This window comes from Canis lupus, chromosome 8 (genome assembly GCF_048164855.1).
Source record: "Canis lupus baileyi chromosome 8, mCanLup2.hap1, whole genome shotgun sequence".
NCBI lineage: Eukaryota > Metazoa > Chordata > Mammalia > Carnivora > Canidae > Canis > Canis lupus.
In genome coordinates this window covers 69,297,102-69,310,766 of record NC_132845.1, presented here as the reverse complement: position 1 = coordinate 69,310,766, position 13,665 = coordinate 69,297,102, and the positions used below count along the sequence as shown (strand labels likewise).

Here is a 13,665-nt window from a genome sequence, read left to right as displayed (position 1 = left end):
AACTTAAACACCTTGCAGTACGGTTTTAGTTAATAAAGGGTATACCTGGGACGCCTGAGTGGCTCAGAGGTTAAGTGTCTGCCTTCTGCCCAGGGCGTGATCCTGGAGTCCCGGGATCGAGTCCCACATCAGACTCCCTGCATGGGGCCTGCTTCTCCCTCTGCCTATGTCTCTGCCTCCCTCTCTCAGTCTCTCTCTCTCTCTCACTCTGTCTCTCGTGAATAAATAAATAAAATATTAAAAAATAATAATAAAGGGTATATTCAAATTTTACAGCCATGAAAAATAATGCTATAGAAAACTATCTATTGACAAGGAGAAACACATTCATGGTAAATCATATGAAAAAGAAAGTTATCAAAATAGTACAACCAAAGGCACAGAAAAAAGATCTGTAGGCTTTTCACCAAAGTGACACTCCAGGTTGCCTTGACAGGTGTGATTCTGGGTGTCTTCGCCTTTTCCACACTGAACACATATTTAAGTTTTGTAATAAGAAAAAATATAGAAATATACCTATAGTTCTAGATACTTAGACACAGTTAATTTTCCCTATTCATGGTAGCCGTGATCTATAAAGTCACTGTGGTCCTGAATTAACAAATATGAACCACTATTCCTAGGGAGATACAGGGTTAGGCTCCTGCCAGCATCTGGTCACAGCATTTTTGTCAACTTGTTTAACACTAGCTGGGAGGAGTTCATCACTGTCCGTGCCTCCACTGGGAGCGGACAACTGGCAGCTGTGTGTTGAACCATCCTGGTCTCTGTCCCATGGGTTTCTTCTCCTGGAGGATTTGAATCACACCTTTCGCTGTAATAAACCATAAGCCTGAGTGCAATTGCTTTTTGGCTCTTTGAGTTCTCCCAGTGAATTATCTGACCTAAGGGTGGTCTAGAGCCCTGTGGTCTGCATCTGTATCAGTGTCTCGAATCCCCGTTTTGAATCACTTTTGCCAGGCTGCTGGTTAATTCACTGAGTTCAATCAAACATGTGCTCTTTATCTATTTGCCTGAGGTTTATGACTCAGACATCTGAGACTTACACTTCATTTACTGGATCAGTCCTTTAGTAAAGAGAACATGAAGAGAGATTTAAAATTGTACATGCTTCAGCACTGCAGTGGTTTCCAGGGGAGGGAGGAAGGAGACCTACTCGGGCCGGGCTCAGTTACCCTTAGAAGAAACAGACAGGCTGCAGGGTGGCGAGCGACAGTTGGGAGGGGGTGGGGAGCAGACCTGAAAACACTTGATTACAGCCAGCTGAGGCCAGGATGGGATCAGGGGGCAGCTTAGAGTCTCTGGCAGGTGAGAGAGGGGCCCCCAAAGCCTTCCCAGTGCTGAGCAAAGGCCTCTAAAGATGAGCAGAGGGACAGCTGGGTGGCTCAGCGGTTGAGCGTCTGCCTTCAGCTCAGGGCATGATCACAGGGTCCTAGGATCGAATCCTGCATTGGGCTCGCCATGGGGAGCCTGCTTCTCCTTCTGCCTGTGTCTCTGCCTCTCTCTGTGTGTCTCTCATGAATAAATAAATAAAAATCTCAAAAAAAAATTTTAAATAAAAAATAGAGAGGAGCCTACCCAGGACATCACTGGGTAGAGCCCAATGTGGTTCATTTTATTGATCATTGAAAATTCACTCAGTTATTCCACCAGTTACTTCAGGTTAAATCCATCAATTCCCTAGAAACCCCTGCCTGCCTGGCCCCTTGTAGAATCTGGACAGCATGTCTGCTTAGTTCAGTGGGAGGGAAAAAGTGGCTCTCCCCTCCCCATGGCCATAGCTTTGACCACAAAGGTAGATCCAAATCTAGGCCCTCAGGGCCTCAGACCCAAGGCACTGGGTGTGAACAATGGTCTCTCACATCAAGTATGGGATCCAGCCACCCACTTGCTCACCTGAGGGGAGCCAGTCCTCCCCTCACTCCTGCACTCCCACCTGCCCCTCTCCTAGGAGAGACCCATGGAGGCTCTACACCCTCAAGTGTGCATCAGCTCCCCTCCGAGAAGTAGGCACCTTCTGAGTCAGGAGAGGTGGCACCGTTGGAGCCTTTCTTCAACTCCACATTGGGCCACAGGCCCCGCGAGGCATCATCATCATTATAATTACCATTCTGTCATTATTCCGTTATGTTCTTATTTATAACCCAAAAATCTTAGGTCATTTACAACAGAAGCATGTACCCAAAATATCATAACTTATTAGAACTTTATAATTACTTAACTTATAAAAGCAGATATGGGGGGATCCCTGGGTGGCTCAGCGGTTTAGCTCCTGCATTCGGCTCAGGTTATGGTTCTGGAGTCCTGGAATCAAGTCCCGCATTGGGCTCCCTGCATGGAGCCTGCTTCTCCTTCTGCCTGTGTCTCTGCCTCTGTGTGTGTGTGTGTGTGTGTGTGTGTGTGTGTGTGTGTGTGTGTGTATCTCATGAATAAATAAATAAAATCTTAAAAAAAAAATAAAAGCAGATACATAAGCCAAAAGTCAGTGTGTTAGGTCACAAAAAAGATGAGGGAAGATAATTTTCTTAATCAGAAAGTCAACACCATGGAAAACCATCGTTTCCAAATACAAAACTGACCCATGGGCCTCCAGGCTGGCCAGCTAACACGGGGAACAAGACGCTTTGTGACTCTGTCGGTCGGGCAGGACCTGCTTTCCCTGGCCATGAGCACAGCTAGGATTCGCTGCCGGCCACCCCTGACCCACCTGAGTGCTGGTGTCTGGCCCCATCGGGCTGCAGAGGCAGGTTGAGACCAGGTCCAGGGGCCCAGAAGGAAGACCCCAGCCCTGGGCCCTGTCCCCTGTCCCCCTTCCTTCCTCTGGGCTCCAGCCAGGCAGAAGGGCCAGACAACCAGCCCACTGCCCACCAGGTCCGTTTGCCTCATTCTACAACGGACGTGGCTGCCGGCTGAACAGAGACTCGGTAGCCAGCTCCACCTGCCTCCATTCCAGGCTGAGTGGGATCCAGAGCAGAGCAGTCCTCCCTTAGGCCAGGACTCATGATGCTCCTCCACTCAATCGATGCACACGGGGACCTCACCGTGGTGCCCACTGGCAGGGTGGTAGAAACACCCAGAGACTCTGAAGCCCGTCCCCCTGCACCCGGTGCCCAGCCCTTGGTCCCGGACTCCCCAGGCCCCCCACAACCCAGGAGACTCACCCTCCTCACAGTTGCTCCCGGTGAAGCCAGGGCAGCATCTCCACTCCAGTGCTGTCACCGTGCGGTAGGACACTCTGTATGTGGGTCTGATCAGAGTCCTGTAACTAACACAAGGGCAGCATCAGGATAGTGTGAGCACCCATCCACTTGCTCCCCCCACCCCCTGCCATCCCCCTTCTGCAGAGAGCACCCAGCCCAGGCCTCTGGGAGCCTCCTGGGGAGTGGAGCCCATCATCCTGGCCCTGGCCCTGCTGGCTGTGTAGCCCTGGGCAAGTGACCACCCCTCTCTGTGTTACCCAACACATTATAAAGTCCCTCCCAGCTCTGCCTTCCTGCAAGTCTCCAAGCGTGGCCATCTACAATGGGAAAATATCTGCCGTGGACTGAACTGTGTCCCCAGAATTCATATGTTGAAGCCCTACCCACCCCACCATGTGACTGTGTTTGTATATAGGAGGTTATTATAAGGGTGGGGCCCTAATCCATCAGAACTGGTGGCCTTGCAAGGAGAAGAGGACAGAGAAAGTGAGAGATTTCTCTGAGCTCATGCACACACCTGAGCAAAGGCTGTGTGAGTACCCAGCGAGAAGGCGGGTGGCTGGACCTTACACCCACCATTCATACCAGGTGCCTTGTTGGGTCCGAGGCCCCAAGAGCCAGGATTTGGATCTCTCTTTCCAGTCAATGCCATAGCCACGGGGAGAGCCACATGCTTCCTCCCACTGAACAGAGCAGACGTGCTGTCTGGATTCTGCAAGGGGCCAGGGAGGCAGGGATTTCTAGGAAAGTGACTGAGAAAACACATTTCTGTTGTTGAAATCCTCTGGCCTGTGATATTTTGCTATGGCATCCTGAGCTAAGACATTAACCAAGATGACCAAGAAGGAAAAGAAAACCATCCTTAGAACCTGTACAACTTCCAATCACTCACAAGTTACTGAATTCCAATATTCCAATGATTTGTCCCAATCATTTCTTTTGGTTGATTCATCCAATGAACACTTATTGAGTGCCAACTACATGCAATACTAGTAGACTAATACATGGACTAATAGATCTGAGTCCCATCCTCGAGAGAATCATTAGCCTAGTGGATGAGAGGGACATGTCAATGAAAACTTACAGTCCAGTCATAGGACCCTTGCCCCTGGCAAACCACTGTGGATTCCAGGGCAAAATTTCACACTCCTGCAGTTTTGAGATTTTTCTCGCAAAAAAGCTTGGGGCTGTTTTGCTAAACCTTGAGACATAAAAGTGACCAAACCACAATGAGCTATCCCCTCACTCCTGTCAGAATTACTACCATCAACACTAGAAAGGACCGATGTTGGCGAGGAGTGGACAAAGGGGAACCCTCATGCAGTGTTGGTGGGGATGCAAACAGGTGCAGCCGCTATGGAAAATGGTATGGCATTTCCTCAAAAAATTAAAAATAGAACTTCCATTTGATCCACTCCTGGGGATTTATCCAAAGAAAATAAAAACACTAATTTGAAAAGATACCTGTACCCCATTTCACTGTTGCCTTATGTACAAGAGCCGACACATGGAAACAACCTAAGTGTCCATCGATGGGGAAACGGATAAGAAAAGGTGATGTCTATATACATGGTGGAACATTACTGAGCTACGAAAAAGAAGGAAATATTGCCATTTGTGACACCATGGATGAACCCGGGTTGAACTTATGCTAAGAGAAGTAAGTCTGAGAGAGAAAAATAAATACTGGATGATCTTACTTTTATATGGAATCTAAGAAAAAAGCAACCAAGATCATAGATAGAGACAGACTGGTGGTTGCCAGAGTTGGTGGGTAGGGGTGGGCAAAATGGATGAAGGCGGGATCAAAAGGTAGAAACTTCCAGATGTAAAATAAAATGTAAAGGTCCTGGGATGCAATGTACCACATGGTGACTATAGTTCATAATACTGAGTGGCATATATGAAAATTGCCAAGAGAGCAGATCTTAAAGATCTCATCACAAGAAAAACAATTTCTGTAACTGTGTGTGCTGACAGATGTTAACTAGACTTACTGTGGTGATCATATTGCAATACATACAAATATCATATCAAATACTATACAGCTGAAACTGACATAAGGTGGAATGTTAATCATACTTCAATACACACACACACACACACACACACACACGACCCAATCTCACAAGGGGGTAGGTTTGGCTTTATTATTTGATTTGTGTGCACCATTAAAACTTCGCTGCTTGATCACGTTCGCACATCTTCCTCTTGAGAGCAAAGCTACATGACTTCACAAAATCCAAATCTGCTGACACCAAGCAACTTAATCGGCAAATGGAAAAATTATGAATTAATTGGTAGCAGCAGGCGTGACATTTCGAGTTGCCCCTGTTGACAGGAAAACACACGAGTCACGTCTCAGATTTCAGAAATACTGTGCTAAATCCGAACAATCCTGTTACACTAATTTCTCTTTTTTAAAAAAGTCTTCTCACTCATGTTTCATGAACATTCTGGCAAACCAGCTTCCTCCTGGAGGTCTGAGGGGCTGAGGCTGTGTGCAGCCAGGAGCAGGAAACTTCCAGTGAGAAGCCAGGAGAGATGCCCACGCTAGGACCAGGACAACTAGACCAGAGTCTAGTTGAGCTAGACTCTCAACTGCCCCAGGAAGCGCTACAACAGGGCCAGAGGGATGGGGCTGGTAGAGGAGCAGTGTCATCATTGCCACTCCCTATGGCAAGTGGCCTGATGAGCTATCGGTGGGTTGATGAGCCGGGGTCTAAGGAGCACAAATAGATAATGAATAGGTAATCACACACACACACACACACAGTGTCACATACGCACACCCTCCCACATGCACACACATGCTCCTATGCTTTCATGCTCACATGCACATGCACTCACATGCTTTCACACACTCAACACTCACAGGCACTCATTCACACACTCACACTCTCACACCACCTTCCTGCAGCAGATCACCCAGCCCGAAGCAGGCCCAGATAGGAGAGGAAGGAAGTTTTAATTTAGATAAAAGACACTAGTTTTTTTTTTTTTTTTAATTAATTCCTAGTATAAGATGTCGCTCCAGCTGAGAGGAGCAGAAAAGCTATGGAACCCCCACCCGGGGCAGCGTGCAGGGCAAAGAAAGGATCGAGTCACTGGCAGCTTGCATTCTGCCAAGTGAGCAGATGCCATGGCGGGGGTGCCTCCTAAACCTCAGCATCACGGGGTGGATGGAGACCTGGACTGTGGGAATGGAAGTCTTGGCCTTCGCCAGGCTTTGAGCTCTGCCCCTAACTCGCGATATAGACTTGCACACTTTACTTATGAGGACACCATGGAGCCCAGGATGCAGGGCGTGAGGCTCACTGGGAGGGTGCGTGTGCCAGGCACCCAGAGCAGGAAGCACGCACAGATGCTGGGTCTGCAAAATGCAGATCTGACCTCATTCTGACCTCATTCCTCCCGGCCCACGCCCTTCGGCCGGCCGTCACCCCTGCGATGGGGGGGGGGGTCTGACTGCTTAGCCGTGAGTGTAGGCCCTCGTCCGTCTGGCTCACACAGCCTCTCCGGCCCCCCAGGGCCATAGGCTGCCCCTCCCCCTCCAGCCCATGAGCCCTCAGCCCTGGCATCCAATGCTGATAGACATCAGAATAGGTCACCTAAGAGCTGAGCATTCACCATGGACCAGGCACTGTTCTGAGTGTTGCGCATCTGCTGACACCTAACAGCCCTGACAGGTGGATACTATTACTAATCCTAATTTACAGATGAAAAACTGAGGGCAGAGGTGTTAAGCAACTTTTTCAAGGCCACACTGCCAGAAGGACTAGGATCCAAACGCAGACAAAATCTGCCGAACCTACCAATACTAATTAGTGTTCGTCCGGTACAAGGGAACACTTGTCCTCCCTACATCTGCACAACATCCTGATCTCCGGCTCTGAACCAGAGGGAAAGCCTGTCCCCCATGGAAGGTTCCTCTCTGCTCCTCATTCTGAGGGTCATAGGCTGATGATCTGTCTCACTCTGGGACCAGGAGGAACCAGATGACCTGTGACACCCAGCAGCAGGGCACACCAGTAGGTGGCGCTGCTTCACCAGCCCTGAGGGCCAGGGCTCAGACTAGCAGACCCCTCAGGTCTCCCCTGAGTGCCCTAGGCAGCAGCCTGGCCCCCCAGGCTGGGTTTCACCCTCCTACCTTTGTTTTTTTTGTTTTGTTTTGTTGTTGTTTTTTTTCCTCCTACGTTTTGTGAAGAACTCCCAGCTCTTCCACTGGGTCCGGTCCAAAAACCCAGTGATCTTCCTAAAATGCAGATCCGATTTTACGACTACTCTCTCTCAAAACCTTCCATGGCTCCCATGGACTAAGGACTAAGCTCTTTAAGTCAGTTCAGAAGGTCCTGCCTATCTTTCTAGGCTCCCTTCCTCCTGTCACCACCAGCCAAGGCTCCTACCACCACAGCACAACTTACTCTTCCTGCCGCTGGGCCTTTGCACATGCAGGCTCCTCTGCCTACCTGCCCTTCCTCCTTTACTCTGCCTGAGAAATATTCCCAAGAGCCTTCAGGGTGTGATTCACCTGTCCTGTCCTCCTCCATGAAGCACCCGCCCTCTTGTCCAGGGTCCCCAGGCTCTCTGCTAAGCCCTCCCACAGCACCTTGTACAGAGCTTGGTTTGAACCCAACACTTATCTGTGCACTCGGCAGGTACACACAGAGAGCCTGCTGTGTCCCAGACAATGGAAACCTAAGTATGAACAAGGCAGGCATGGCTCCGCTCTGCCACATAACCACACGAGGATGGACGACCACAGGAAGTGCTAGGAAGGGTAGTACCGAGGTTATGCCTCACATTAAAATGGGATTTTGGGGACACCTGGGTGGTTCAGTGGTTGAGCGTCTGCCGTCAGCTCAGGGTGTGATCCTGGAGTCCCGGGATTGAGTCCCACATCCCTGCATGGAGCCTTCTTTTCCTTCTGCCTATGTCTCTGCCTCAGTCTCTCATGAATAAATAAAATCTTTTTAAAAAATAAAATTAATGGTTTTTTTCATTTTTCTTAAAATATAATTTAATTAAGTAAAATAGGTAAGTCTACTGTTTAGCTTAATAAACTCTTACCCATGTGTAAAGCAACATTTCGAACTCAAAAGTCACCCATGGCCCCAGGCATATCCGTTCTGACTTCTCTGCCCTGGGATTAGTTCAGCCTGTTCTAGAATCTGATAGAAATGGAACCTCGCAGCACGCACTAGTCTGAGCCCGTCTTCCTTTACTCATCCTTAGCCTGTGAGGTTCAACTGTGTTGTTAAGTGCAAGGGCATTTTGTTCTGTTCTATCACTAAATAATATTCCATTACATAAATATGCCATAATCTGTCCATTCTCTTGTTGATGACCATTTGGGTTGAGTCTAGTCTTGAACTATGACAGAAAAAGATGCTATGAGCATTCCCATACAAGTCTTTGTGAACACGTTTTTATTTTGCTGGAGTAGATTCCCAGGAGCAGAGCTGCTCACCCACAGGATGGATATGTTTCATTTTAGTAGATGCTGCAAACAGGTGCCCCAAAGCTATTTGAACAAATGAGTTCACATGCCGAGCAGCAGTACCTGGGGTCCTATTGCTCCGTAACCCTGATCTTGGACTGCCCGAACTCAAGGGCTATCTATTGAATAAAACATTTATCCCATAAGCCACCACCAGTCTGTGGCGTTTTGTTACAGCAGCTCAAGGTGACTCAGAGAGATTTACATTAAGTTCTTAACAGAATTTCCAGGTAGGAGATGCAATACATGTTGGCTACTGTGATGGGTACTTTTGTGGGTCAACCAGACTGGACTAACAGGTGCCTGCATAACTAGTAATACGTCTGTGAGGGTTTCCAGAAGAGACCAGCACTGAACTGGTAAGCTGAATCAGGAAAATCTGCCCTCACCAGTGCAGATGGGCATCATCCAATCCACTGAGAGCCAAAAGAGAACAAAAAGACAGAGGGAGGACAGGTTTACTCTCTTCTGGAGTAGAGACATCCATCTTCTCCTGCCCTTGGACATCAGCACTCCTGGTTTTTGGATCTCGGGACTTGAACTAGGAATTACACCATCAGCCCCCTGGAAGCACACCATGGGCTTTCCTGGGTCTCCAGCTTGCAGGTGGCAGATTATGGGACCACCGAGCTTCCATAATTGCATAAGTCAATTCCTATAACAAATCTTTTTCTACGTACCTTCATGTATCCTACTGGACCAGCTCCTCCGGGGAATCCTAATACAGCTACTGTTTTCAATTATAATAATGGTAATGAAGCTACTCCTCATCAATTGCCTCTCCAGACTATGAAGTCCTCTCAAGCACAAGCTCATCTGCCTCATCTGCTATGGCCACATCAATAAATAACTAGGAAGGGAAATGCAAATCAAAGCCACAAAGAGATACCAGCTCACACCTGTGAGAATGGCTAGTATCAAGAAGACAAAAGATATTAAGTGCTCATGTGGACGTGGGGAAGAGGGAGCCCTCGTGCGCAGCTGGTGGGAACGTAAATTGGTGCAGCCACTGTAAACAGTTTGGAGGCTCCTCAAATTATTAAAAATAGAATTATCACATAATCCAGCAGCCCTACTTCTGGGTCTTTATCCAAAGGAAATCAGATCAGTATCTCAAAAAAATACCTGCACCCCCATGTTGACTGCAAATGGACAGCCGACATGGAAACAACCCAAGTGTCCATTGACAGATAAATGGATAAAGAAATTATACACATTCACACATACATCACAATGGAATATTATTCTGCTACAAAAAGGAAGGAAATCCTGCCATTTGTGACACTATGGATAAACCCGGAGGACATTATGCTGAGTGAAATAAGCCAGACACAAAATACAACGATCGCATGATCTCATCTCTCTAACAACAACAACAAAAGAGTAAAATTCAAAGTAACACAGAGTAGAATGGTGGTTACCAGAGGCTACGAGGTGGGGGAAAGACACAGATATTAATAAAAGGGTAAAAACTTTTAGTTATAAGACAAATAGGTCCTAGAAACCTAATGAATAATGTCACATAATTTTTGTTCGTCAAAAATCAAAGCAGGGCACCTGGGTAGCTCGGTTGGTTAAACATCCAACTCTTGATTTCTGCTCAGGTCATGATCTCAGGTTCACAAGATGGAGCCCCACGTCAGGCCCCATGCTCAGCTCAGAGTCTGTTTGAGATTCTCTCTCCCTCTCCCTCTGCTCCTCTCACTCGTGCGCACGCTCTCTCTCTCTCTCTCTCTCAAATAAATAAACAAACAAATAAATCTTTTAAAAAACAAAATATCAATCAATCAACAGAAGTACAAATACACACACACACATACACACACACACACAGTCTTGAGTGCCTCCATGAGGTAAGAGGGCAACCGTACCCTCCATTGCTGTGTCAAGACTGTTCCCAAGGAGCCGAGAGACCTCCCAGCCTACTCCCATCCCTCACTCCAGGAAGCAATCGATTTCAAACCAGCATAGTCCCCAGGGCTCCCCAGCAGAGGCTGCACCTCTGCAGATCCGGGTGGTGGCAGCAGCCTTGTTCCTTGGCAGCACCATGAAGGGCCAAGGATGAGGTCCATGAGCGATCCCCACCACCAAGGCTTTAATGACTCTGGATGGCTATTGGAGGAAAAGCAATGAGATTGGCCTCTGAGGCCCAATTCTCCCCAAGGTGGAGATGATCCTCTATCCTGTCTTTCTCTTGCCTCTGTGCTACTGCAGTGTCCATGTGGAGTGGACAGCAAACTCCACACCACGGCCCACAAGCCCTGAGTACTGTGGCCTGGCGTCCAGCAGCCTTCCCCCTTTGACTCTTGAGCCCCTCATTCCCGCTTTCTAGCTGTACTGGCCTTGCAAATCTCCGGTGTACTACATCCCTGATAACTTAAGGGCTGCTCTCTCTCTTTTTTATTTTATTATTTTATTTTATTTTATTTTATTTATTTATTTTTTTGCTCTCTCTCTTGCTCTCTCTCTCTCTCTCACTCTGTTACCCAGTTAAGGCCCAGCCATCTCCACCCTCACCTCAAAAGCCCTCTCCTCCAGGAAGCCCTCAGGAGGCCTCTGACCAGCTCAGCGTTCCTAGCTGGCTCCCTGTGCCCTGCCATCATAGCAACTACCCCAGGTTGCAAACTGTGTTCCCACGCCTGACTAGTAATTGATGTTTGTGTTTGCCACACCATGGGCTCCAGGAGGGCAAGGACCTTGTCTGTACCTAGCATGCAGTAAGTGGGCAACACTGTGCACCCACTGACTGACTCCCATGACATGACACGGTGGTTCTCCTGGAGCCTGCTGGTCACACGCACATCCAAGACTACAGAACCACAGGGACAGCCTGGAGGAGGAGCCCCTGGCTGGTCCACAGAAAGTGTTATACACGTCCACTTTACAGGTACCAAAATTGGCACAGGCAAGGAAGAGGAATGGGAGGGAGTTATATCTGCTGAAGCCCAGGGTGCTCAGCCCACGGACACTGTGAGTATCGCTGTCCCATCTCGTGGATAAGGACAGAGTCCTTGCCTGAACCGTACAGCTGGTGAACAGCGGAGCCCCCAGTTGGTTTGCAGCACCAGGAAGTGGACAGGGCCGTCCCCACCCCGCATACCCCCCCAGAGCCCATCTTTCCAGTCTTTCCATCGTCTGCCCCACCCCACCCCCCAGATGCATCTAAAAGGTCAGATGAGGCTCCTTTGGTTTCACTGGCCGTGCTAAGATCCCAACATGGTGAGCGAGACACTGGGGCCTGTGTTAGGGTGACACCCCCCACACACACACAAGGACAGCCCAGACCGACTTGGCCCGAGGGAAGCAAACATGCAGTCAGCAAGATAAACACAGGGCTTTCTGGCTGCTTTGTTTCTGGTTTGTTCCAATGCATTTCTGTCCATCTGTGTGCCTGGAGTGGGTCCCCGCCTCGCTGAGCCCTTTATAAAGTCGGGCCTGAGATGCACCAGACTCAAAGATCCCCTCCTACCTTGAAATTCTCCAAACACAATTTGGAGTCTCCATGTGGCATCTCACACCTCACTAGTTTGGTATTTTTCCTCCCCAAGATAACCCAAATCTAGAGAGTTCTGACCTCTCTGTATTTGCTCCCTCTGATAGTTGGATCCTGGGACTTCCCTCACCGTCGCCTGGCAAACTCAAAGACATATATATTCTCCTAGGGGTTGTGACTCACTCAATTAATATCCACTGAAACTTTGACTCTCCTCCTCTGGGCCTCTCCCATCCTGGGGTGCTGGGAACTCTACCTCCACCAAGTAGATCCTATCTGCCCACTACTCACCTCCCACCTGTCGTGGTTCTGTCTCCATCACCAACCTCCCACCAGTGGCAATGGCCTCTGACTGGTGCCTGGCTTCCACCCCCACCCTACTGCACCCTGCCTTCCACACTAACTCCAGTTTTCAAAGCAGAAATTTCCTCCATAACCCTACCTCGCTTCTCTTTAATCTTAGGACAAACCCTTAGTATGACCATGAGGACTTCTCAGATCTGGCCACTATCCACCTTGGCTGCCTCCCCACTTACCCCTCTTTGAACTCCTTCAGGACCCCAGCAGCATCAGCCTTTGAGTTTATGAACCCACGGAGCTCCTCCCCAATGTCAGGACTTGTCATCTGTTGTTCCCTCTGCCTGAGATGCCCACAAAGTCTGGTGCCCCCAAGTCTGGGCAAAAGTGCCACCTCCTCCGAGAGAACCTCCTTGACCAGCCGCCCTCAGTCTCACCCACCCCCACCGCAGGCTGGATCCCCTGAGTTTATACCGTCATAGAACCCTGGCTTGTCTTCCAAACACTCACCACCACCTGTGCAGTTATTTATCTGATAAGTGTCCCCCCCTCTCCACTGAAGCTGCTGGCTGTGCCCCAGGCCTAGCTCAGTGTATAGCACATCACGTGCACTCAATAAAAATTGGTGGAATGAAGGAAACAATCAATGAAATGGTGTACCAGATGGAGACCCAGGCTGGGAATTGCAATGCTAGGCAAGACACCATGGGTCTCTGGAGGAGCTCAGGGTGTTGGGCTGGGGGACATCCCTGGAAACTGATGGCCAGCAGGGACAGGGAGACAGGGCACAGCCACTTCCACCAGTAGGGACCAGAAAAGGCTTCCTACATCATGGGATGCTTGGGGAAGGTCTGCTGAGCTGAGAAGGCAAGGAGGCAGCCAGGACCAGAAGTTGGTTTGGAGTAAGATTTGGTGTATTTGGGGAGCAGAGAAGGCACAGACAAGGCAGCTGTGAAAGTCCCCAAAGCAGGCAAGGAGTCTGGCCTAGATTTGTGGAGAGCACCCTGGCTGATGCTCACCAGGCCTTCCAGAGCATGCTCCTGATCAGCAAAATTCGTTCGAGCCTGCAATATACATGTATTAACCTACCCACCTATATCTACATGCATTATTTACTGTCTTTGCATATATTAAAAATCAGTAGAGCTTAATTTCTCTCTTATTTTATAGATTAA

General features: G+C 48.8%; 1 protein-coding gene across 9 annotated transcripts in view; it reads right to left on the bottom strand.

Annotated features, from left to right (window-relative positions):
* The window catches only part of COL26A1 (collagen type XXVI alpha 1 chain), a 197,534-nt gene that overhangs the window by 120,952 nt on the left and 62,917 nt on the right, over nucleotides 1-13,665 (bottom strand). For 6 of the 9 annotated variants that reach the window (XM_072837339.1, XM_072837336.1, XM_072837333.1 and 3 more), the window contains exon 3: nucleotides 3,162-3,265. In XM_072837339.1, the coding sequence (XP_072693440.1) occupies nucleotides 3,162-3,265 (104 nt within the window). The remainder of the gene's footprint in view (nucleotides 1-3,161; nucleotides 3,266-13,665) is intronic. The other 3 variants (XM_072837332.1, XM_072837335.1, XM_072837338.1) reach the window with 1 other exon arrangement.